The following is a 24309-nucleotide window of genomic DNA, read 5'->3' as shown; positions in this document are numbered from 1 at the left end:
TCACTTTCTTTCGCATCACCGACAGAAGATTCTTGCATTGTTCCCTTTTTCAGATCCATAAAACGCAAGAAATTTGATGATGAGCTAGTTGAAAGCAGCCTGGCTAAATCTTCCACTCGGGCAAAGGGCCCAACCGGGATGGAACCTGCGCGATACTCTGGCAGTGAACCATCATCCAATGAGAAGAAAAAAGTAGGTATTAAATATAAACACACAAAAATTATGGAAAAATACTGCACGTTTGTTTAGATGTGGATGTGCAAAAAAATTAAAGTTTAAAGTTTGGTCATAAAATATTTATTGGGCTGCTTTTTTTTTCTTCGATTTCTCCCATTTCTGTTTCCACTCTTTTTTGGTTATTATTTCAGACTTCCATCATCTAATTTTTTTTCATCTTGGTTGAATAGAAGTAGTTGATAGAGAATTATTTTCTAAAGTTAGTGAATGCTTATTTCCATTTGGGCAAGAGAAACATAGAAAGTTTTGCTCTCTGTTAGGTATTTCTCTTGAGCCGGCTCTCTATTTGCTGTCTGGCAGTGGATGGAGAGTGATAAATGACAAAAGTCAAAAGGACTTGGAACTGTCACCAATGCCCTGAACTTGACATTGTGTTAATGTCTTCAGTCATGCTATAACCCCACCTTGTTCTTCAAGCCATGCATTGCCAATGCTAATCATGTTTCCTGGAGCTCACTGCTCATGTGAACAATCAAACATTAACTGATGAATTAAAGGAAGCTGATGCTGAAATCAATGCTGGATCCTCGAGCAGTGAAATAATGCAGGAGCTTCCTCCTTGTGATGCAAATAAGTTGTTTGCAGATTCTAGATATGTTTGAATTGCCATTCCATGCAGCATTGAACCAGGCCCTATGCCCACAGAGTCCACCCCAAGCATCAAGCACCCATTTACACTAATCCTTTGCTAATCTGATTTTATTCTCCCTGCATTCTCATCAGCTCCCCTGGTTTTTTCCCACTCGCCTACATTGAAGGGGTAATTTACAGTGGCCAATTAACATAACAAACAGAACGCCTTTCAGATGGAGGAAGCCAGAGCACCCGGAGAAAATCCTTTGGGTCACAGGGGGAACGCACATTCTGTGTGCAGTTGGTAAAACCTTTGACAGTTCATTCAGCATATGAAAGATAAAAGTTGCTTAATATTTGGGTTTACCCATTTACTAGAATTAATGTTATAGAATGGGGGGGAAGGAGGAGGAAGAGGGGAGTGAGGTTCAGGTGGTGTCACTAAAGCAGCTAATGCCATAGATTGATACAGAGTGGAAACAGGCCCTTCGGCCCAACTTGCCCACACCGGCCAACATGTCCCACCTACAATTGTCCCACGTTTGAGCCATATCCCTTCAAACCTGTCCTATCCAGGTACCTTTTTAACTGTTTCTGAAACTTTGCGATAGTCCCTGCCTCAACTACCTCTTCTGGCATCTCGTTCCATACACCCACCACCCTGTGTGTGAAAAAGTTACTCCTGAGGTTCTTATGCAATCTTTTTCCCTTTAATGCCAGACATAAAAATAGCTTTTTTTCCCATGAGTGGTAGTTCTACTCAATAACCAAAGTCTGTAGTTTCTTTTTTGCTCTGGTTTATTTTCACCCACATGTTTAGACTGTAATGTTGTATCCTTATTGTTTTGATGTGTTTATGCTTATTCTTAATTGTTAACTGTATGTTTGTGTTGTCATTTGTGAGCAGAACACCAAGGCACATTCCTTGTACATGCACATATTTGGCCAATGAACTTATTCATTCATTCATTTACCTTAAACCTATGTCCTCTGGACCTCAATTCTCCATCTCTGTTGTAAATAGATGTAAAACTGGCCTGTAACTTTTTAAATTCTACACAATTCATTACAAAGAGGTCATACTTGACACTGACCTTTGTGTAGCGTGCAGCACTTCACTGCTTTAAAAAAAATTGTTGTAGAAACATAGAAAATAGGTGCAGGAGTAGACCATTCGGCCCTTCGAGCCAGCACAGCCATTCAATATGATCATGGCTGATCATCCAAAATCAGTACCCTGTTCCTGCTTTTTCCCCATATCCCTTGATTCTGTTAGCCCTAAGTGCTAAATCTAATTCTCTCTTGAAAACATCCAGTGAATTGGCCTCCACTGCCTTCTGTGACAGAGATTTCCACAGATTCACAACTCTGGGTGAAAAAGGTTTTTACTCGTCTCAGTCCTAAATGGCCAACCCCTTATTCTTAATCCGTGACCCCTGGTTCTGGACTCCCCCAATATGGGGAACATGTTTCCTGCATCTAGCCTGTCCAATCCCTTAAGAATTTTATATGTTTCTATAAGATCCCCTCTCATCCTTCTAAATTCCAGTGAATACAAGCCCAGTTGACCCATTCTTTCATCATATGTCAGTCCCGCCATCCTGGGAATTAACCTGGTGAACCTACGCTGCATTCCCTCAATAGCAAGAATGTCCTTCCTCAAATTAGGAGACCAAAACTGCACACAATACTCCAGGTGTGGTATCACCAGGGCCCTGTACAACTGCATTAGGGACCTCCTTGCTCCTAAACTCAAATCCTTTCGCAATGAAGGCTAGCATGCTTTCTTCACTGCCTGCTGTACCTGCATGCTTACTTTCAGTGACTGATGTACAAGGACACCCAGGTCTCGTTGAACCTCCCCCTTTCCTAATCTGACACCATTCAGATAATAATTTGCTTTCCTGTTCTTGCCATCAAAGTGGATAACCTCATTTATCCTCATTATACTGCATCTGCCATGCTTCTGCCCACTCACCCAACCTATCCAAGTCACTCTGCAGTCTCATAGCATTCTCCTCGTAGCTCACTCTGCCACCCAGCTTTGTGTCATCCGCAAACTTGGAGATGTTACATTTAATTCCCTTGTCTAAATCGTTAATATATATTGTAAATAACTGGGGTCCCAGTACTGAGCCTTGCAGCACCCCACTTTGTTTAGGCCGTTAAACTCAGTGGCTGTCAGGTCTAATAAAAGTCCCATGGTTCGGTTGTATTTCCAGGTGCTGATTGATCTGTTTTTTTTTACTGTATTATTCCATGCTTCTATCCTGTTGATACACAAACAAAAATACTTGAAATTTGAAATGAAAACAGAAGACCTGCTGGGTACCTGCAGCATCATGTTTTGTTAATCTTTGAGGTCAATGGCCTTCCATCATGAAGAAGTTAGTTGCTCTAAAACATTAGCTCTTACTCTCTTCACACTTGACCTGCTGAGTACTTCCAACGGCTTCTGTTTTTATTGTATCTGTTTCTTGCCCGTTGTATGAAAAGTTTAATCTGGTGGATAGGTTTTTCTGCATGGGAACTGATTATTTGAGCACTGGGCTAGTTGTAGAAGTAAGTGTCTGACCCATATTTAGCACGGCTCTTTTTAAAAAAAAATCAGATATCAAAATCCACGACAGTGCCATTAGCTCCCAGCAGCATCATCAAACGACTAAAGAAAAGCAAGCAGCCACTGCATGTCACAAAAGATCTTGGACGATGGAAACCAACAGACGACTTGTTGCTGATAAATGCTGTTTTGCAGGTAAAGTTTCAGAGATCAGGGGGGGGGGGGGGGGATTCAAGTGTCACAAATACTGTATCAAAGTAGCTATGCTGTACATTTAAAAAAAAGATGCAATAAGACAATAATTACTTTACAACCTTTGTTATTTATCTTCCTGTATTTCAACACAACAGTGTCAACTTTAATCTGGACAAAGACAGAATTGCACCTTGTGGGTCTCTGTAACACTCTGTTCTTGTCACTAGGTGGTGCTGCAGTGTTGCTTTCCGTTTTGAGAAGTCTTGGTGAATTGAGTTAATGGGAGAATGGAGAGTGTGGAATTAAAGTGTGAAATGGACAGTGTGGAATTAAAGTAGAAGGGAAGGGGTAAAGGAAGAAATCAACCTATTGGATTTAAAGTCTGTAGGAAGGAACTGCAGATGCTGGTTTACACTGAAGATAGACACAAAATGCTGGAGTAACTGCGGGACAGGCAGCATCTCTGGAGAGAAGGAATGGGTGACGTTTCAGGTCGAGACCCTTCTTCACACTGAGAGTCAGGAGAGGGAGTCTAGAGATATGGAAGGCAGAAGAGATATGTGATGAGAAAAAGATTAGTTAAGACAAATGTAGGTCCCTTGCAGTCGGAAACAGGTGAATTGATCATAGGGAACAAGGAGATGGCAGACCAATTGAACAACTACTTTGGTTCTGTCTTCACTAAGGAAGACATAAACAGTCTGCCGGAAATAGCGGTGGACCAGGGGTCCAATGAGATGGAGGAACTGAGGGAAATCCAGGTTAGTCGGGAAGTGGTGTTAGGTAAATTAAATGGATTAAAGGCAGATAAATCCCCAGGGCCAGATAGGCTGCATCCCAGAGTGCTTAAGGAAGTAGCCTCAGAAATAGTGGATGCATTAGTGATAATTTTTCAAAACTCTTTCGATTCTGGAGTAGTTCCTGAGGACTGGAGGGTAGCTAATGTAATCCCACTTTTTTAAAAGGGAGGGAGAGAGAAAACGGGGAATTATAGACCAGTTAGCCTAACATCGGTAGTGGGGAAAATGCTAGAGTCAGTTATTAAAGATGTGATAGCATCACATTTGGAAAGTGGTGAAATCATCGGACAAAGTCAGCATGGATTTACAAAAGGCAAATCATGTCTGACGAATCTTATAGAATTTTTCGAGGATGTAACTAGTAGAGTGGATAAGGGAGAACCAGTCGATGTGTTGTATCTGGACTTTCAGAAGGCCTTTGACAAGGTCCCACATAGGAGATTGGTGTACAAACTTAAAGCACACGGTATTGAGGGTTCAGTGTTGAGGTGGATAGAAAATTGGTTGGCGGACAGGAAGCAAAGAGTAGGAATAAACGGGTCCTTTTCGGAATGGCAGGCAGTGACTAGTGGGGTACCGCAAGGCTCAGTGCTGGGACCCCAGTTATTTACAGTGTATATTAATGATTTGGACGAGGGAATTGAATGCAACATCTCAAAGTTTGCGGATGACACGAAGCTGGGTGGCAGTGTTAGCTGTGAGGAGGATGCTAGGAGGCTGCAGAGCGACTTGAATAGATTGGGCGAGTGGGCAAATGCATGGCAGATGCAATATAATGTGGATAAATGTGTGGTTATACACTTTGGCGGCAAGAACAGGAAAGCAGAGTATTACCTGAATGGTGACCGATTAGGAGAGGGGGAGATGCAACGTGACCTGGGTGTGATGGTGCACCAGTCATTGAAAGCAAGCGTGCAGGTGCAGCAAGCAGTGAAGAAAGCGAATGGTATGTTGGCATTCATAGCAAGAGGATTTGAGTTTAGGAGCAGGGAGGTTCTACTGCAGTTGTACAGGGCATTGGTGAGACCGCACCTGGAGTATTGTGTGCAGTTTTGGTCTCCTAATCTGAGGAAAGACGTTCTTGCCTTAGAGGGAGTACAGAGAAGGTTCACCAGATTGATCCCTGGGATGGCGGGACTTTCATATGAAGAAAGACTGGATAGACTAGGCTTGTACTCGCTGGAATTTAGAAGACTGAGGGGGGATCTTATAGAAACATATAAAATTCTTAAGGGGTTGGAGAGGCTAGATGCGGGAAGATTGTTCCCAATGTTGGGGGAGTCCAGAACCAGGGGTCACAGCTTAAGGATAAGGGGGAAGTCTTTTAGGACCGAGATGAGAAAACATTTCTTCACACAGAGAGTGGTGAGTCTGTGGGATTCTCTGCCACAGAAGGTAGTTGAGGCCAGTTCATTGGCTATATTTAAGAGGGAGTTAGATGTGGCCCTTGTGGCTAAAGGGATCAGGGGGTATGGAGAGAAGGCAGGTACGGGATACTGAGTTGGATGATCAGCCATGATCATATTGAATGGCGGTGCAGGCTCGAAGGGCCGAATGGCCTACTCCTGCACCTATTTTCTATGTTTCTAAGAGTAGTTTTGTGAACTCTCTATCAAGGAGCACTATGAAAGCACCATTGCCCTTAGCACTGCAAGACTTCAAGGAGGTGTCTCACTGCCATGCCCTCATCTATTTGTTTAAAAAAAACAAGTGCATGTTCGGCTGGATAGCAGATTCTCTTCCTTCAAGTACAGTGGTGAATCAGATTGATTTTAATGACAATCAGAATTTTCATGGTCTACTTCATTGCCTCTTTCATTCCAGAGTATTTAACTAATTGAATTCAAATTCCAAGATCCCAGCCTCTGGATTTATTCCTCCCACAATTTCCGTGATAGATCTGCAAGTAATGTTGACCATCTGTCCAGTGGTATTAACACAGTAAATTTTCACAGTTAATATTGCTGTTGTCTTTAAGGGTCTGATGTTGCATTTTTGAATTGTAGACAAATGACTTGACTGCAGTCCACCTAGGTGTGAAGTTCAGCTGCCACTTCATGTTACGGGAGATCCAGGAGCATTGGTATGCACTGCTGTATGACCCTGTTATATCCAAGTAAGTGAAATGATTCTGTTGAGCAGTGAGGCTTGCACATTTTGATTTTAATTTTTGCTCAAAGAATTTCTTTTGGGCTTTCATTTATATATTTTTTAAAAAGGGAATTTACAGTTCTTATCAAAACCTTTTGTCAAGAGAAATATCAGCTTCCAGTCTCTGTAAAGTACAACTAGATTGAAATTGATGGTCATAACATGAACATTCAGAAATTTTACTCTGAATATTTACCACTGTCTCCCAAGTCCCTACTATAACACCACTGATGACCACATCCAACAAACAAGCAGAGTTCACAGTGGTTTATGTGCATACTTAAAGCAACGTGAACAAAGATGTAATTTCTGTACTGTTAACATATAGATTAGTTTGTGTCACCAATAACATTTTTTCCCCCAAGTTTGCCTTTGGGTACTTTGCCTTTCAGCTTGTAATTGGTTAAACCTGAAAAACTCAAGCCATAAGTGTAAGAATGTGATCTTATTGTTTCTTTTATTGCTTGATTATTTTGATTCTTCTGCTCATCAATGTTTGGGGTGCTGATGTTGAAGAATGGACCAAATTTCATTTTTTCGGCACCCAGTTTCTACCTCCGGAGCAAGGCACCTGTGGAACAAGGCTCCGTGTTTTCTGCTTTGACGTCAAAAGGCCACCACGTAGAAAACTGGAGTGAATTCTTTCCTGAATGAAATGCCAATTTATTCTGAAGTTGTGGCAGTTTTGTGAGATGGGCTTGGATGTATTCAATGCAGCCAGCTTCCAACCATTAGATACACGTGTATTATTGCTCTGGCCTTGCGTTCCTTTTAAACTTGGCTTTGACCATTTTCATTTGCCCCCCTGTGGTCGAGGCATTTTCTTCTTCCTTACTTATCTCTTAGCGCCAAACAATTTATCTGATAAAGTAAGTTGCTGATTTGTATTTGGCTTTCAGTCAGTACTAGCAGAAGGTGTTTGCGAATGGGCAGGGCTGTGATCAATTGGTGAAACCGAGCTCGGGCTCGAGTCTGAGTCTGTGATACTCTGTCTCCTTTCCCATCAAGTTCTGAACTTGCATTTAAATCAAATCTGCCTCTGGTATAATTGTAATTTATGAGCATTGCGTTCGTGAAAGATAATGAGTGATTTATTGGAGTAAGTAATGGATCGAGCAGTAATTTTAGCTATTTACTATTCCACAGATTACGGTTTCATCAATCAAAATTTAAATGTTACATATACAGGCAATTTTGTGCAATTTTCTAATAGCAAATTATCACTTTTTGTGCATTGAAATTCCTATATTTAATGTGAACCAAACAAAAGATCACTAGACTGCAACTAACATGATGTGGATAAGAAAGTTCAAGGTTGTATTGTGATTGTACGCTTTAGATATGTACAAATTGCTTGAGCTTTGCTCCATGTCAGCATAGCTTCTGGATTTCACAACTGCCTCTTTAACTCCTTCACTCTAACCCGCTTGCCTTAAATGGTGTTTATTCTTTCAGACTGGCTTGTCAGGCAATGAGGCAGCTTCACCCTGAAGCAATTGCAGCAATTCAGGCCAAGGCTCTCTACAGCAAGGCAGAAGAGCAACAGTTGGCAAAGATTGGATCGGTAAACCTTGCAAAATTTTCCAGAAGTCTGATTATACTATCTTGTTAAATTAGTTTATTTTATTTTATTGTCACGTGTACTGAAGTACAGTAAAAGGCTTTTTTTGCGTGCTAACTGGTCAGCAGAAAGACAATACATGATTACAATCGAGCTATTTACAGAGTATTGATACACGATAAGCGAATAACGTTTGGTGCAAGATAAAGTCAGTAAAGTCCGATCAAAGATAGTCCGAGGGTCACCAAGATAGTAGTTCAGGACTGCTCACTAGTTGTGGTAGGGTGATTCATTGGCCTGATAACAGCTGGGAAGAAACTGTCCCCGAATCTGGAGGTGTGCGTTTTCACACTTCTATACCTTTTGCCCGATGGGAGAGGGGAGAAGAGGGAGTGGCCGGGGAGGGAAATAATACTACCAACCCAAGAGTTGACGTGTATATTATATACATAATAATGCACACGATAAATAGCATGTCACAAACCCATGGAGCAGTTCTGGTTCCATACCTGCTCTGCTAAATTAGTTAAGTACAACAATCACAGCTGTTCGGCACTGTATTGTTCTATACCATAACAATGAAGAAAATACATCCATGGTCATGGTTTCTCACTGCTCTATGCAGTAAGGTACTGGGTATGTTTGCAGGCATTGGATCAGGGCTTAATTTATGATGCCCTCTTTTTTTTAATGCTTAAGACCTGGGTGATCTGCTATTCTCTTGGCTCCGAAGAGAAGAGTAGATTAGGTCGGCTGTTGAAGGATTGTTGGTGGGGCTGTTTCCAGCAATTCATCACTTTAAGAAGTTTGGGGATATAGGAAGAGTTTTTTTTGTATTTTCCAACTACCATTGAATGATGTAATAATACATTTCAACAAAATCCTAACCTATTTGCATTGTTGAAATTTGTACATCTATCTGCTGTATGTTTACCTTTCTTTTTATTTCTGTTTGGCCAACAGACCAGTCAACCCACACTGGACACTTTCCAGGAGTTGCTAAACAAACACCCAAATGTTTTCTATCAGTCACGCACTGCCAAATCCCTTCAAGTTCACTGGCAGCTAATGAAACAGTACTACCTCTTAGAAGATCAAACAGGTAAAAGCATATGGGCGATCATGTTAAGTGGGAATAGCCATTAATCTGATGCTTTCTGCATGCCCTCAAAATTAGATTAAACCAATTTGCTGATAAGAGACATTTTTAAAGTTGTTCCCAGTATATGCATTTCCCAAAGCCCATTCAGTTTAACATGTTATGGCGTGCTGATGTGGGGGATTAACCAAGGTAAATATTAAAAAGCAAGCTTCTTTCCATGGGTAATCGACTCATTACAGTAGGTCAGCTATGATCTAATTAAATAGTGGCAGAAGCTTGAAGGGTAGAGTAGCTTCCTCTCTTGTCCTCATGGTCTATTAAATTGCACAAGTTAAGTCTAAGATTTGTGCTAGGTCAGAAAAGTACAAGCAGGACAACCAACTCACCTGATTGCTCAGACTCTCACTGAACAAGATCATGCTTGGCTCTGATCAGCATAGAAACCCAGAGCCCAGGTCCCTCACTGCCCTGGGCTAAAGGTATAAGACAGTGCCTCCTTTCCATCTACAGCCACGGGGTCATTGGCTGCTTCGACCTTGTGCTCTAGACTGGTTGCATGGACCATATAACCATATAACAACTACACCACGGAAACAGGCCCGTTCGGCCCTTCCAGTCCACGCCGACCACTCTCTCTGACCTAGTCTCATCTACCTGCACTCAGACCATAACCCTCTAATCCCCTCTTATCCATATACCTATCCAATTTACTCTTAAATAATAAAATCGAGCCAGCCTCCACCACTTCTACCGGAAGCCCATTCCATACAGCCACCACCCTCTGAGTAAAGATGTTACCCCTAAACTTTTGTCCCTCAATTCTGAAGCTATGTCCCCTTGTTGGAATCTTCCCCACTCTCAAAGGGAAAAGCCTACCCACGTCAACTCTGTCCGTCCCTCTCAAAATTTAAAAAACCTCTATCAAGTCCCCCCTCAACCTTCTACGCTCCAAAGAATAAAGACCCAACCTGTTCAACCTCTCTCTGTAGCTTAAGTGCTGAAACCCAGGCAACATTCTAGTAAATCTCCTCTGTACCCTCTCCATTTTATCGACATCTTTCCTATAATTTGGCGACCAGAACTGCACACCATACTCCAGATTCGGCCTCACCAATGCCCTGTACAATTTCAACATCACATCCCAACTTCTATACTCGATGCTCTGATTTATAAAGGCAAGCATACCAAATGCCTTCTTCACCACCCTATCCACATGAGATTCCACCTTCAGGGAACAATGCACAGTTATTCCCAGATCCCTCTGTTCCACTGCATTCCTCAATTCCCTACCATTTACCCTGTACGTCCTATTTTGATTTGTCCTACCAAAATGCAGCACCTCACACTTATCAGCATTAAACTCCATCTGCCATCTTTCAGCCCACCCTTCCAAAAGGCCCAAGTCTCTCTGTAGACTTTGAAACTCTACTTCATTACTAACTACACCACCTATCTTAGTATCATCTGCATATTTACTAATCCAATTTGCCACACCATCATCCAGATCATTAATGTAAATGACAAACAACAGTGGACCCAACACAGATCCCTGGGGCACTCCACTAGACACTGGCCTCCAACCTGACATACAATTGTCAACCATTACCCTCTGGTATCTCCCATTCAGCCATTGTTGAATCCATCTTGCAACCTCACTATTAATACCCAACGATTTAACCTTCTTAATCAACCTTCCATGTGGAACCTTGTCAAATGCCTTACTGAAGTCCATATAGACAACATCCACAGCCTTGCCCTCATCAATTTCCCTGGTAACCTCTTCAAAAAATTCAAGAAGATTAGTCAAACATGACCTTCCAGGCACAAATCCATGTTGACTGTTTCTAATCAGGCCTTGTTTGTCCAAATAATTATATATATTGTCCCTAAGTATCTTTTCCATTAATTTTCCCACCACAGACGTCAAACTAATAGGTCTATAATTGCTAGGTTTACTTTTAGAACCTTTTTTAAACAAAGGCACAACATGCGCAATGCGCCAATCTTCCGGCACCATCCCCGTTTCAAATGACGTTTGAAATATTTCCGTCATAGCCCCTGCTATTTCTGCACTAACTTCCCTCAATGTCCTAGGGAATATCCTATCAGGACCTGGAGACTTATCCACTTTTATATTTTTCAAAAGTGTCCGTACATCCTCTTCTTTAATCCTCATAATTTCCATCACTACTCTACTTGTTCGCTTACCTCACATAATTCAATATCCTTCTCCTCGGTGAATACCGAAGAAAAGAAATTGTTTAATATCTCCCCCATTTCTTCCGGCTCAGCACATAGCTGTCCACTCTGACTCTCTAATGGACCAATTTTATCCCTCACTATCCTTTTGCTATTGACATATCTGTAGAACCCCTTGGGGTTTACTTTTACATTACTTGCCAAAGCAGCCTCATATCTTTTTTTCGCTTTTCTAATTTCCTTCTTAAGATTCCTTTTACATTCTTTATATTCCTCAAGAACCTTATTTACTCCCTGCCGCTTATATTTATTGTATATCTCCCTCTTTTTCCGAACCAAGTGTCCAATTTCCTTGGAAAACCACGGCTCTTTCAAATTATTATTCTTTCCTTTCCACCGAACAGGGACATAAAGACTCTGTACTCTCAAAATTTCACCTTTAAATATCCTCCATTTCTCTATTATATCCTTTTCATAAAACAACAATTTCCATTTCACTCCTTTTAAATCCTTTCTCATCTCCTCAAAATTAGCCTTTCTCCAATCCAAAATCTCAACCCTTGGTCCAGATTTGACCTTCTCCATAATGATATTGAAACTAATGGCATTGTGATCACAAGACCCAAAGTGCTCCTCAACACATACCTCCGTCACCTGACCCGTCTCATTTCCTAACAGGAGGTCCAACACTGCCCCTTCTCTGGTAGGCACCTCTATGTATTGCTGCAAAAAACTATCCTGCACACATTTTACAAACTCCAAACCATCCAGCCCTTTAACAGAATGTGATTCCCAGTCTATATACGGAAAATTGAAATCACCCACAATCACTACTCTGTGCTTACTACTAATATCTGCTATCTCCTTACATATTTGCTCTTCCAATTCTCGTTCCCTATTTAGCGGTCTATAATACACCCCGATAAGTGTTGCTAAACCTTTCTCATTTCTGAGTTCCACCCAAACAGCCTCCCTAATCGAGCCTTCTAGTCTGTCCTGCCAAAGCACTGCTGTGATATCCTCCCTGACAAGCAATGCCACACCTCCACCTCTTGCCCCTCCGATTCTATCACATCTGAAACAATGAAATCCTGGAATATTTAATTGCCAATCGCAACCCTCCTGCAACCATGTTTCACTGATCGCCACAACATCATACTTCCAGATGTCAATCCAGGCTCTAAGCTCATCCACCTTTCTTACAATGTTGCTACCCCTCTCTCCTGCTTAAACCCTCTCTAAGATCACTCCTTTGGTAGCTCAGCTATTTTGTATAATATCTGGACTTGCCTTCCCTAAGTACTTTTGGATATTACAGTTCATGAGCAAATTCCTCGTATGTTGCAAAACATACTTGGCTAATAAAGTATGATTATGATGAAATAGGTTCAGTAAATATAATTATCTGCTGTTGCCATTTATTTTACATTTGGGTGACTGCTACTTTCCTGGCTGATTTTATTTTTTAGTCCAACCATTACCTAAAGGAGATCAAGTTCTGAACTTTTCTGATGCTGAAGACATGATAGATGACAGCAAGCTCAAGTAAGGGTTTGAATTTATATATAGCAGTGGACAATGTATGAATGTGATATTTCTTACCCTTTTATTTAATTATTTGCTAAATATTCCCCCTTAACCTTTGGAGAAACTAAATATCATTGAGGCAGGATTTAGACTTTGCACTTTTAGTACTTGAGTTTGAACCCAGTACGGCCTGATGGGAAAAAAATTGCCTTTGGACACGGGTTTAAATGAGGAATAAGGTCATAAGTCATACGAGCAGAATTAGGCCATTCGTCCCAACAAGTTCATGGCTTGGTACGGCAACTGCTCAGCCAAAGACTGCAAGAAATGGCAGTATGTGTGAATGCAGGCCAGTCCATCCAGCAAACCAGCCTTCCCACCCATCGACTCCATCTATAATTCACATTGCCTTGGGAAAACAGCCAACATAATCAACCATAATATCTTCTGAATTCCTGATCTTCCAGTCTACCTTGTTGCGGACCTTAAACTTTCTTATCTGCACTTTCTCTGTCGTTGTAATACCATATTTTGCACTCCGTTTATTTTGTCATTTGCACTACCTGATGTACTCGTGCAGGGTATGATTTGGCTGGATAGCATGTAATATCACTGTATCTTGGTACAAGTGACAAGAATAAACCAAAGCTAATGCCAGAATGTTGGATGACCTTTTCTTTTCCCCTTTCCTAGGGAAACAAGAGATGATGTCCTGGAACATGGTAAGTTGCCTGTCTTCGGTTTGTGGTGACAAAATGTTTGCTGAGGTAAGCCGATTATGGAAAGAGCCTACAATGTGGTCCAGTCTTGCTGTTACCTCCAGGTCGTGAGTCGAAGCTGAGTACAGATTCAAGACTTTTCTGCTCAACTCATTCAACCTTAAGTTCAATTATTTGAAATATTTTGCAAGTAATTTGTATTTTCCTGAGTTTACCTTTGTCGTAGATATTTGCATTGTAATCTAAATTTGTGATTATGCTGCACTGTATGATGTAAGTCTTGTCAACCCTAGCATCTCATTTGCATCTCTAGATATCGTGCGTCTAGCTGGAGAGTATAATTGATATCTAGCAGTAGGGTTTGACATAGAAACATAGAAACATAGAAAATAGGTGCAGGAGTAGGCCATTCGGCCCTTCGAGCCAGCCATTCAATATGATCATGGCTGATCATCCAGCTCAGTAGCCTGTACCTGCCTTCTCTCCATACCCCCTGATCCCTTTAGCAAAAAGGGCCACATCTAACTCCCTCTTAAATATAGCCAATGAACTGGCCTCAACTACCTTCTGTGGCAGAGAATTCCACAGACTCACCACTCTCTGTGTGAAGAAATGTTTTCTCATCTCGGTCCTAAAAGACTTCCCCCTTATCCTTAAGCTGTGACCCCTGGTTCTGGACTCCCCCAACATCGGGAACAATCTTCCCGCATCTAGCCTCTCCAACCCCTTAAGAATTTTATATGTTTCTATAAGATCCCCCCTCAGTCTTCTAAATTCCAGCGAGTACAAGCCCAGTCTATCCAGTCTTTCCTCATATGAAAGTCCCGCCATCCCAGGGATCAATCTGGTGAACCTTCTCTGTACTCCCTCTAAGGCAAGAACGTCTTTCCTCAGGTTAGGAGACCAAAACTGCACACAATACTCCAGGTGCGGTCTCACCAAGGCCCTGTACAACTGCAGCAGAACCTCCCTGCTCCTAAACTCAAATCCTCTTGCTATGAATGCCAACATACCATTCGCTTTCTTCACTGCCTGCTGCACCTGCATGCTTGCTTTCAATGACTGGTGCACCATGACACCCAGGTCACGTTGCATCTCCCCTTCTCCCAATCGGTCACCATTCAGGTAATACTCTGCTTTCCTGTTCTTGCCGCCAAAGTGGATAACCTCACATTTATCCACATTATATTGCATCTGCCATGCATTTGCCCACTCGCCTAATCTATCCAAGTCACTCTGCAGCCTCCTAGCATCCTCCTCGCAGCTAACACTGCCACCCAGCTTCGTGTCATCCGCAAACTTAGAGATGTTGCATTCAATTCCCTCGTCCAAATCATTAATATACACTGTAAATAACTGGGGTCCCAGCACTGAGCCTTGCGGTACCCCACTAGTCACTGCCTGCCATTCCGAAAAGGACCCGTTTATTCCTACTCTTTCCTTCCTGTCCGCCAACCAATTTTCTATCCACCTCAACACTGAACCCTCAATACCGTGTGCTTTAAGTTTGTACACCAATCTCTTATGTGGGACCTTGTCGAAGGCCTTCTGAAAGTCCAGATATAACACATCGACTGGTTCTCCCTTATCCACTCTACTAGTTACATCCTCGAAAAATTCTATAAGATTCGTCAGACATGATTTGCCTTTGGTAAATCCATGCTGACTTTGTCCGATGATTTCACCATTTTCCCCACTATCGATGTTAGGCTAACTGGTCTATAATTCCCCGTTTTCTCTCTCCCTCCCTTTTTAAAAAGTGGGGTTACATTAGCTACCCTCCAGTCCTCAGGAACTACTCCAGAATCTAAAGAGTTTTATAAATTATCACTAATGCATCCACTATTTCTGAGGCTACTTCTTTAAGCACTCTGGGATGCAGCCTATCTGGCCCTGGGGATTTATCTGCCTTTAATCCATTTAATTTACCTAACACCACTTCCCGACTAACCTGGATTTCCCTCAGTTCCTCCATCTCATTAGACCCCCGGTCCCCCGCTATTTCCGGCAGCCGGTTTATGTCTTCCTTAGTGAAGACAGAACCAAAGTATTTGTTCAATTGGTCTGCCATCTCCTTGTTCCCTATGATCAATTCACCTGTTTCCGACTGCAAGGGACCTACATTTGTCTTAACTAATCTTTTTCTCTTGACATATTTATAAAAGCTTTTGCAGTCAGTTTTTATGTCCCTTGCCAGTTTTCCCCTCATAATCTATTTTCCCTTTCCTAATTAAGCCCTTTGTCCTCCTCTGCTGGACTCTGAATTTCTCCCAGTCCTCTGGTATGCTACTTTTTCTGGCTAATCTGTATGCTTCATCTTTTGTTTTAATACTATCCTTGATTTCCCTTGTTAGCCACGGATGTACTACCTTTCCTGGTTTGTTCTTTTGCCAAACTGGGATGAACACTTGTTGTAGTTCATCCATGCGACCTTTAAATGCCTTCCATTGCATGTCCACCGTCAACCCTTTCAGCATCAATCGCCAGTCTATCTGGGACAATTCACGCCTCATACCCTCAAAGTTACCTTTCTTTAAGTTCAGAACACTTGTTTCTGTATTGACTTTGTCACTCTCGATCCTAATGAAGAACTCTACCATATTATGATCACTCTTGCCCAAGGGGCCTCGCACAACAAGACTGCTAACTAACCCTTCCTCATTACTCAATACCCAGTCTAGAATGGCCTGTTCTCTCGTTGTTTCCACGACATGTTGGTTTAGAAAACCATCTCTCAAACATTCCAAGAAATCCTCTTCCTCAGCACCCCTGCCAGTTTGGTTCACCCAATCTATATGTAGATTGAAGTCACCCATTATAACTGCTGCACATTTAGTGCACGCATTTCTAATTTCCTGCTTGATGCCATCCCCAACCTCACTACTGCTGTTAGGTGGCCTGTACACAACTCCCACTAGCGTTTTCTGCCCCTTAGTGTTTCGTAGCTCTACCCATATCGATTCCACTTCCTCCAAGCTAATGTCCTTCCTTTCCACTGCTTTAATCTCCTCTCTAACCAGTAACGCTACCCCACCTCCTTTTCCTTTCTGTCTATCCCGCCTGAATATAGAATATCCCTGGATGTTGAGCTCCCAGCCTTGGTCACCCTGGAGCCATGTCTCCGTAATCCCAACTATATCATAATCATTAATAACTATCTCCACATTTAATTCATCCACCTTATTACGTATACTCCTTGCATTGAGACACAAAGCCTTCAGGCTTGTTTTTACAACTCTCTTACCCCTTATACAATTATGTTGAAAAGTGGCCCTTTTTGATTTTTGCCCTGGATTTGTCTGCCTGCCACTTTTACTTTTCACCTTGCTACCTGTTGCTTCTACCCTCATTTTACACCCCTCTGTCTCTCTGCTCCAGCTCCCATCCCCCTGCCACATTAGTTTAAATCCTCCCCGACAGCACTAGCAAACACTCCCCCTAGGACATTGGTTCCATTCCAGCTCAGGTGCAGACCGTCCTGTTTGTACTGGTCCCACCTCTCCCAGAACTGGTTCCAATGTCCTAAAAATTTGAATCCCTCCCCCTTGCACCATTTTTCAAGCCACGTATTCATCTGAAATATCCTCCTATTCCTACTCTGACTAGCACGTGGCACTGGTAGTAATCCAGAGATTATTACCTTTGAGGTCCTACTTTTAAGTTTATCTCCTAGCTCCCTAAATTCACCTTGTAGGACCTCATCCGGTTTTTTAACTATATCGTCGGTGCCAATGTGCACCACGACAACTGGCTGCTCACCCTCCCCCTTCAGAATGTCCTGCAGCCGCTCAGAGATATCCCTGACCCTTGCACCAGGGAGGCAACATACCATCCTGGAATTTATGGGAATTGTGTGCAGTATAAGTCATTGAAATAGTGTTTTATAGTGAACACTTTCATATCTTTCAATTGATGATGAATATGCCCAAAAGGCAAATAAATGCATGACTGATTTTGAAACATTCCCAACTCCATCTGTTAAATCAGTATTAAGACTTCTGGACAGGGAAGCAAAAGTCTCAAATGCTAAGGAGGAGGCGTGGAGGCAAGGAGAAAGTCTTCAAAATTCAGTCTGGATGAATGGACTGAATGACTTGCCGTCAATGTTACTTTGGTCAGTTTCGTGCTGTGATCTTGATGCATGTTGTGGGTAGGATTTACTGCATGTGAAATGTCAATTGTAATTTGTTTTCAATGCAAATCCGGCATCATGACCATGTCCGCCCTTCATTGTGCAGGACACAAATTAGCCAATTTGTGTTTTGCATGAAAATGTGTTGTTATTTGGTTCGGCCTTATTGCTCCCTCTTTGTAATTCTGCCTATGTTTTGACCACAGAGCTCACTCTAGCAGACCGACGGCAGAAACGAGAGATCCGGCAGCTGGAACAGGAGCTTCCAAAGTGGCAGGTTCTGGTCGACAGTGTCACAGGTGATGATTAAACTATGTTCCGAGTTAACATTTCAGGTTGGAGATCCTTTGTCAGAGTTCTGACAACATTTTCGGACCTAAAACATTAACTCGCTCCCCCTCTCTGCAGATGTTACTGACCAGTTAAGTGTTTCTGTTTTCAGTTTAAATTTTCTTCAACAATGTCACATTGGCTTCACTGAACTAAATGCTCTTTGGGCATACTGCAGACTGCAATGAAGCCTTACTGAGAACACTAGTGTATGAACTGGAGGCACAACTGATCCACAAAAAAAATTACATGAGAACAGAGGACTTAAGTTACATTTGATATTGGTATTTCAATATTTATCGTATTTGTGTTTCAGTTTCAGAATGTTATGTTCTCTTCAGAAAACTTGCTATTCTGGAGTCCCATTACACTAACCATTTAGTGCTACATGTTTAAGAATGCCCCAGTAGAATTGTCACAAAAAAGCTCCTTCACATTGATCACCAATTCCTGGCTGCAAAGGCAAGCAGCCGTTGATCAAAAAACAAGGTCTCAAAAATGAGATTTCTGTATTCTTATTTATAGTTTGACACCATGAACTGTGAGGGAGATGCTATGAGGTTGCAGGGTGACTTGGACAGGTTGTGTGAGTGGGCGGATGCATGGCAGACGCAGTTTAACGTGGATAAGTGTGAGGTTATCCACTTTGGTGGTAAGAATAGGAAGGCAGAGTATTATCTGAATGGTGTCAAGTTAGGAACAGGGGACGTACAACGAGATCTGGGTGTCCTAGTGCATCAGTCACTGAAAGGAAGCAAGGAGGTACAGCAGGCAGTGAAGAAAGCCAATGGAATGTTGGCCTTCATAACAAGAGGAGTTGAGTATAGGAGCAAAGAGTTCCGTCTGCAGTTGTACAGGGCCCTAGTGAGACCGCACCTGGAGTACTGTGTGCAGTTTTGGTCTCCACATTTGAGGAAGGATATTCTTGCTATTGAGGGCGTGCAGCGTAGGTTTACTAGGTTAATTCCCGGAATGGCGGGACTGTCATATGTTGAAAGACTGGAGCGACTAGGCTTGTATACACTGGTATTTAGAAGGATGAGAGGGAATTTTATCGAAATGTATAAGATTATTAAGGGGTTGGACACGTTAGAGGCAGGAAACATGTTCCCAATGTTGGGGGAGTCCAGAACAAGGGGCCACAGTTTAAGAATAAGGGGCAGGCCATTTAGAACCGGAGATGAGGAAAAACTTTTTCAGTCAGAGCTGTGAATCTGTGGAATTCTCTGCCTCAGAAGGCAGTGGAGGCCAATTCTCTGAATGCATTCAAGAGAGAGCTAGATAGAGCTCTTAAGGATAGCGGAGTCAGGGGGTATGGGGAGAAGGCAGGAACGGGGTACTGATTGAGAATGATCAGCCATGATCACATTGAATGGCGGTGCTGGCTCGAAGGGCCGAATGACCTACTCCTGCACCTATTGTCTATCTTATCAAACTCTGATATACCATGTGTTGCCCTGAACAATATTATATAAAAGCTCAATGTTGCATATATTTCAAAATGGAGAAAAATGTGATATAATATGGAGATAAAAATACTGCATTTAAAACTGCTGAAATTTATAAAATATTTCAGATGGCTAAAATATAAAATTCCAGTACTCACCACTGACTGGCAAATAATGCATTTATTTAACAGTATTCCCAGTAAGTTGAGAGAAGCTGAAAATGGTAACACCTGTGCATTTCCAGATGCAGTTTATAGTTGAAATGAGTGGCAATTTTTTTTAAAAAGTGCACATCCCAAAGAAATCTTCCTCCTGCCTGTATGGAATTCATCTCTTTGATTGTAACTTGTTTGCAGAGCCATCAGATTTCTTAGAAGAATAACTGTTGGGAAGAAATGTTTTTGGTCCATGAGTCCAAGAAATGTAAATTGGGAAATAGTTTTTAACATAATTAAAATTTGGTCATTCTGTTTACTGTTGACCAAAGGCCATTTTACAATAAAATATCCCAAATGATTGTTTACACTAGGCATTGGTTTGAGGTGGAGAAAAAATCTTTTTTTGTGTGTGCAAATAATGACGTAAATCATGGTTTGATTTTTTTAAATTTCTCGCAGTAATATTCATACTTTTTAAAATGAGTTTGCTTTTTGTTGGGGATATTAAGAATTGTTCATTGTGTTCATAAAGACTATGGTCACTGCTATGATTACCTAATTGATTAAATTAACTGATTTGGTTTCTTAAGGTATCAGCTCTCCCGATTTTGATAACCAGACGCTGGCTGTTTTACGGGGCAGAATGGTTCGATACTTGATGAGGTCTCGAGAGGTATGGCAGTGCTTTCTTTGATATCTAGAAAGCTGCAGGATTTTTCTTTTGTTTTGGTTTTAATGTTAAAAATAAATATATTGCAAGTGCCCAGCAGGTCAGTTCGCAACCCATGGGGATGGGTTTAAGCCTTTGTCACAATCCTTCATCAGAAGTGCCTGTGTCACATAACCAGAGTTTCCACTTATTTCAAAGACTTTGAAATTCATATCAATGGGTAGTAGGTGAAGGAGTTGTGAAGTATTTTAAGCAATTTATATGAGGAATGATGTTTATATCCACAAAACCTTTAATAGGCATAGATGTAGACTTTATGGTCACTGTTTGAGCAATGGGATTCAAGTTTGGATATTGCTTTGCTGAAATGTGAGCTAACAACCTGGTTGCTAAGCAGTACCAGAATTGTGCCACTTTCCTGGGCTGTGAGGATGAATGTAAAGAATTCTACAATGGGCAAAATCCCATGCTGAAGTTTATTTTTAGAAGCCACTTCTCTAGCTGCTGGTAGATGCAAAATGCTGGAGTAACTCAGCGGGACAGGCAGCATCTTTGGAGAGAAAGAATGGGTGACGTTTCGGGTCGAGACCCTTCTTCAGACTGGTGTCAGGGGAGTAGGCGGGCCAAAGATAGAATGTAGTCAGAGACAGTACGACTGGTAGGAGAACTGGGATGGGGAGGGGATAGAGAGGGAAAGCAAGGGCTCTAGCTGCTGGTATTTTCAGAATAGGCCTTGTTTAAATGAAGTTTTGTTATATCATGTCTACTTTGTAACCTACCCCACACCTTAAGTGCATCTCCCCCTCCTTCCTCAAACCAGATCACATTGGGTCGAGCCACAAAAGATAATCAGATTGATGTTGACCTTTCTCTAGAGGGACCAGCATGGAAAATTTCCAGAAGGCAAGGTAACAGTTTTATTTTTGATTTGTTCCTTCATTTAACAACATTTAAAGGACATTTGGACAGGTACATGGATAGGAAAGGTTGAGAGGGATGTGGGCCAAACTGAGGCATGTGGGACTAGTGTAGATGGGGCACCTTGGTTAGCATGGGCAAGCTGGGCCGCAGGGCCTGTTTCCGTGCTGTATGACTCTGACTCCTGACTTTAGGTTACCGTTCCTGTTGTTTGGCAACCATGGGAATTTGGGGGCGGGCCTGTATGTTTAAAAAAAACTGTTACTAAATGTTGTATGACAAGAGCAGCCAGCTTTTGGACATGATGCCTTGTCTACTCTATTCTTCTTAACTCTGGTTATTAACTGGGATTAAGTTGGGAACAAGGTAGCCAAGAATTGCAAACAGGTTGCTCATATCTTACACTGAATGATTGTTTAATGATTGTCACACGATAGAACTCCGGCTCTGGTACCTGCGATTGGATGGTGGAGTTAATTCTCTTCTGTTACAGGTATCTAGATTCTGTTGGATAAACTGTCCCCAACTGGTGTTTGAATCAGAGCAGGAAGCTATAAAGCCAACTGCTGGAGAGCAAACTGCAACAAACATGACTCCAGAGACGTTGTAATTAAATGCTGGAGTTGTTATCTCTTGTCCAACAGGTCGAAATCAAATAGCTGAGGTATGATATTTGCTTTTCAAATAAATTAAATTTGTCTTAAAGGTATAATAAAGCTGCAGAACAATGGAGACTTCTTCATTGCCAATGAAGGTCGACGTCCCATCTACATCGATGGCAGGCCAGTACTGAGTGGAAATAAATGGAAATTGAATAACAACTCTGTCGTTGAAGTAAGTGTTATGTCGAAGAGTTGAATCATCTTGTGCTCGTCAAATGTTCACTGTGATGAAGATGACATTGCATAAAGTTTGTACTTTTAAGAGAATACATTCAATTATATCACCAATCACAGTACGGCACGGTGGTGTAGCAATAGAGCTACTGCCTTACTGTGCCAGAGACCCGGGTTTGATCCTGACTATGGGTGCTGTCTGTACGGAGTTTGTACGTTCTCCCCGTGACCTGCGTGGGTTTTCTCCGAGATCTTCGGTTTCCGCCTACACTCTAAAGATGTACAGGTTTGTAGGTTAATTGGCTTGGTATAAATGTAAAAAATTGTCCCTTGTGTGTGTAGGGTAGTGTTGATGTGCGGGGATCACTGGTCGGCACGGACTCTCTAACCAAATCTAAACATTTCAGTCTATATAAAATGAAACATTGAAGATGGGAAGAGGATATGGATAATTCAGAAGATGTAGTTTACTTGGCTTTTTCAAAAGATTTGATGAAGTGAGATCAGAGAGGAAAGTTAAGCCTTCTGGAACAAAGAGGAGTTTGTACGTTCTCCCAGTGACCTGCGTGGGTTTTCTCCGAGATCTTCGGTGAGCTCCTTAATTGAAGTCGAGATGTTTATAAACAGAGAATCCTCTTGGAATGAGTAAACATAGCCAGTGTCTGTAGCTATTCAGGGCAGAGAATCTAATGCAATAATTTTTAGTCTCCACAAGTCTAGAGGTGCGGCACGGTGGTGCAGCAGTAGAGTTGCTACCTTACAGCACCAGAGACCCGGGTTTGATCCTGACTACAGGTGCCTATCTGTACGGAGTTTATACGTTCTTCCTGTGACCGTGTGGGTTTTCACCGGGAGCTCCGGTTTCCTCCCACACTCCAATGACGTACAGGTTTATAGGTTAATTGGCTTGGTATAATTGTAAATTGTCCCTAGTGTATGTAGGATAGTGTTAGTGTGCGGGTTTTGCTGGTCGGCATGGACACGGTGGGCCGAAGGGCCTGTTTCCGCACTGTATCTTTAACCTAAACTAAAATCAGTCAACACAAGCAGGTAATGGCTATAAAGGTAGTTGGTTATCGTGCAAGGTTTTTCAAGCAATTGTCGGTTGACTAAAATAGTTTTTAGCATAAACTTGTGACAAGAAAGATGCATGAAATGATGATTTTTTTCTGTGTTTTCTTCCTTTGTAGATTGCCGGTCTTCGTTTTGTGTTTTTAATTAACCAGGATCTGATTGCACTGATCAGGGCTGAAGCTGCCAAGATGAACCAGCAGTGAGTGGAGGTTCCTAGTCTCCGAGCAAACATTGGCTGAAATAATGATGAGCGCACTCTTGTCGCTGTCCTGGATATGCAAGCCTTCTGTTATTTGGACGATTGTATCTAATTTTACCAAGATTAAAACCTCGGGACCAGAGCTATCTGCTTCTACTGTCGTGCGTTGGTCATAAGACACCAAATGGAAGGTACTGTTTTACCCTGCACGTGGACAACCGAATTAAATGTGGAACATATAGGCAAGAGAAAGGATGGCACGAGCCATTTTTGCAATTGTAGATGACGCATCTGGAAAATGACTCCAGCTACACTTCTTTGCTTTCCAGAAATCTCTTTGTCATGATTTTCTGTAAATTTTTCATGACCATTATTTAATAGAATTAAACCATGGAATACTGATAGTGTAATCCGAGCACAATCGCTTGCTTCTGTTGTCAACATTTTCACCTTTTGGAAGATTGTGGAAAGCCTTTTTGAATAAACTTAGTGTTTTTATTTAAACTTTTATGTGTTCGGCACTCCTTTCCATTTCAAAATAAGCAGTGGACTAAATATCAATCTGCTAAAAACAGTGATTGGTTGTGATGTTTTTCCATTACTACCCACATTGTCCCCAAAAAATGTACACTTCAGTCTGAAGAAGGGTCTCGACCCAAAACGTCACCCATTCCTTCTCTCCAGAGATGCTGCCTGTCCCGCTGAGTTACTCCAGCATTTTGTGTCTACCTTCGATTTAACCAGCATCTGCAGTTCTTTCCTAAACACTTCTTGTTCGAGATCTGAATTGTACTGATAAGTTTGACACACAGCAAAATAGCTTCATAATCTCCTGGGGTCCTACATTTGGGTTTTGGGGATGTCTGAGATGGAGACAGTTTAAGCAGAGATTAATTTGTCTTGGCGCAGTCACATGCAGG

The 24309-nt window shown here is 41.9% G+C and overlaps 1 protein-coding gene across 9 annotated transcripts in view; it reads left to right on the top strand.

The window, feature by feature from the left end:
• mcrs1 (microspherule protein 1) overlaps positions 1–23855 on the top strand; it is a 35708-nt gene extending 11853 nt beyond the window's left edge. For 8 of the 9 annotated variants that reach the window (XM_078431383.1, XM_078431378.1, XM_078431380.1 and 5 more), the window contains 12 exons: positions 54–192; positions 3422–3565; positions 6372–6481; positions 7972–8080; positions 9041–9179; positions 12848–12923; positions 13599–13627; positions 17963–18055; positions 20283–20365; positions 21183–21270; positions 21987–22114; positions 23307–23855. In XM_078431383.1, coding sequence (XP_078287509.1) covers positions 139–192; positions 3422–3565; positions 6372–6481; positions 7972–8080; positions 9041–9179; positions 12848–12923; positions 13599–13627; positions 17963–18055; positions 20283–20365; positions 21183–21270; positions 21987–22114; positions 23307–23393 — 1140 coding nt within the window. In that variant the 5' untranslated portion in view covers positions 54–138 and the 3' untranslated portion in view covers positions 23394–23855. The remainder of the gene's footprint in view (positions 1–53; positions 193–3421; positions 3566–6371; positions 6482–7971; positions 8081–9040; positions 9180–12847; positions 12924–13598; positions 13628–17962; positions 18056–20282; positions 20366–21182; positions 21271–21986; positions 22115–23306) is intronic. The other variant, XM_078431382.1, reaches the window with a different exon arrangement.
• Positions 23856–24309: the final 454 nt, after the last annotated feature.

This window comes from Rhinoraja longicauda, chromosome 42 (assembly GCF_053455715.1).
Source record: "Rhinoraja longicauda isolate Sanriku21f chromosome 42, sRhiLon1.1, whole genome shotgun sequence".
NCBI classification, from domain to species: Eukaryota; Metazoa; Chordata; class Chondrichthyes; order Rajiformes; family Arhynchobatidae; genus Rhinoraja; species Rhinoraja longicauda.
This window is presented reverse-complemented; position numbering and strand designations above follow the sequence as displayed.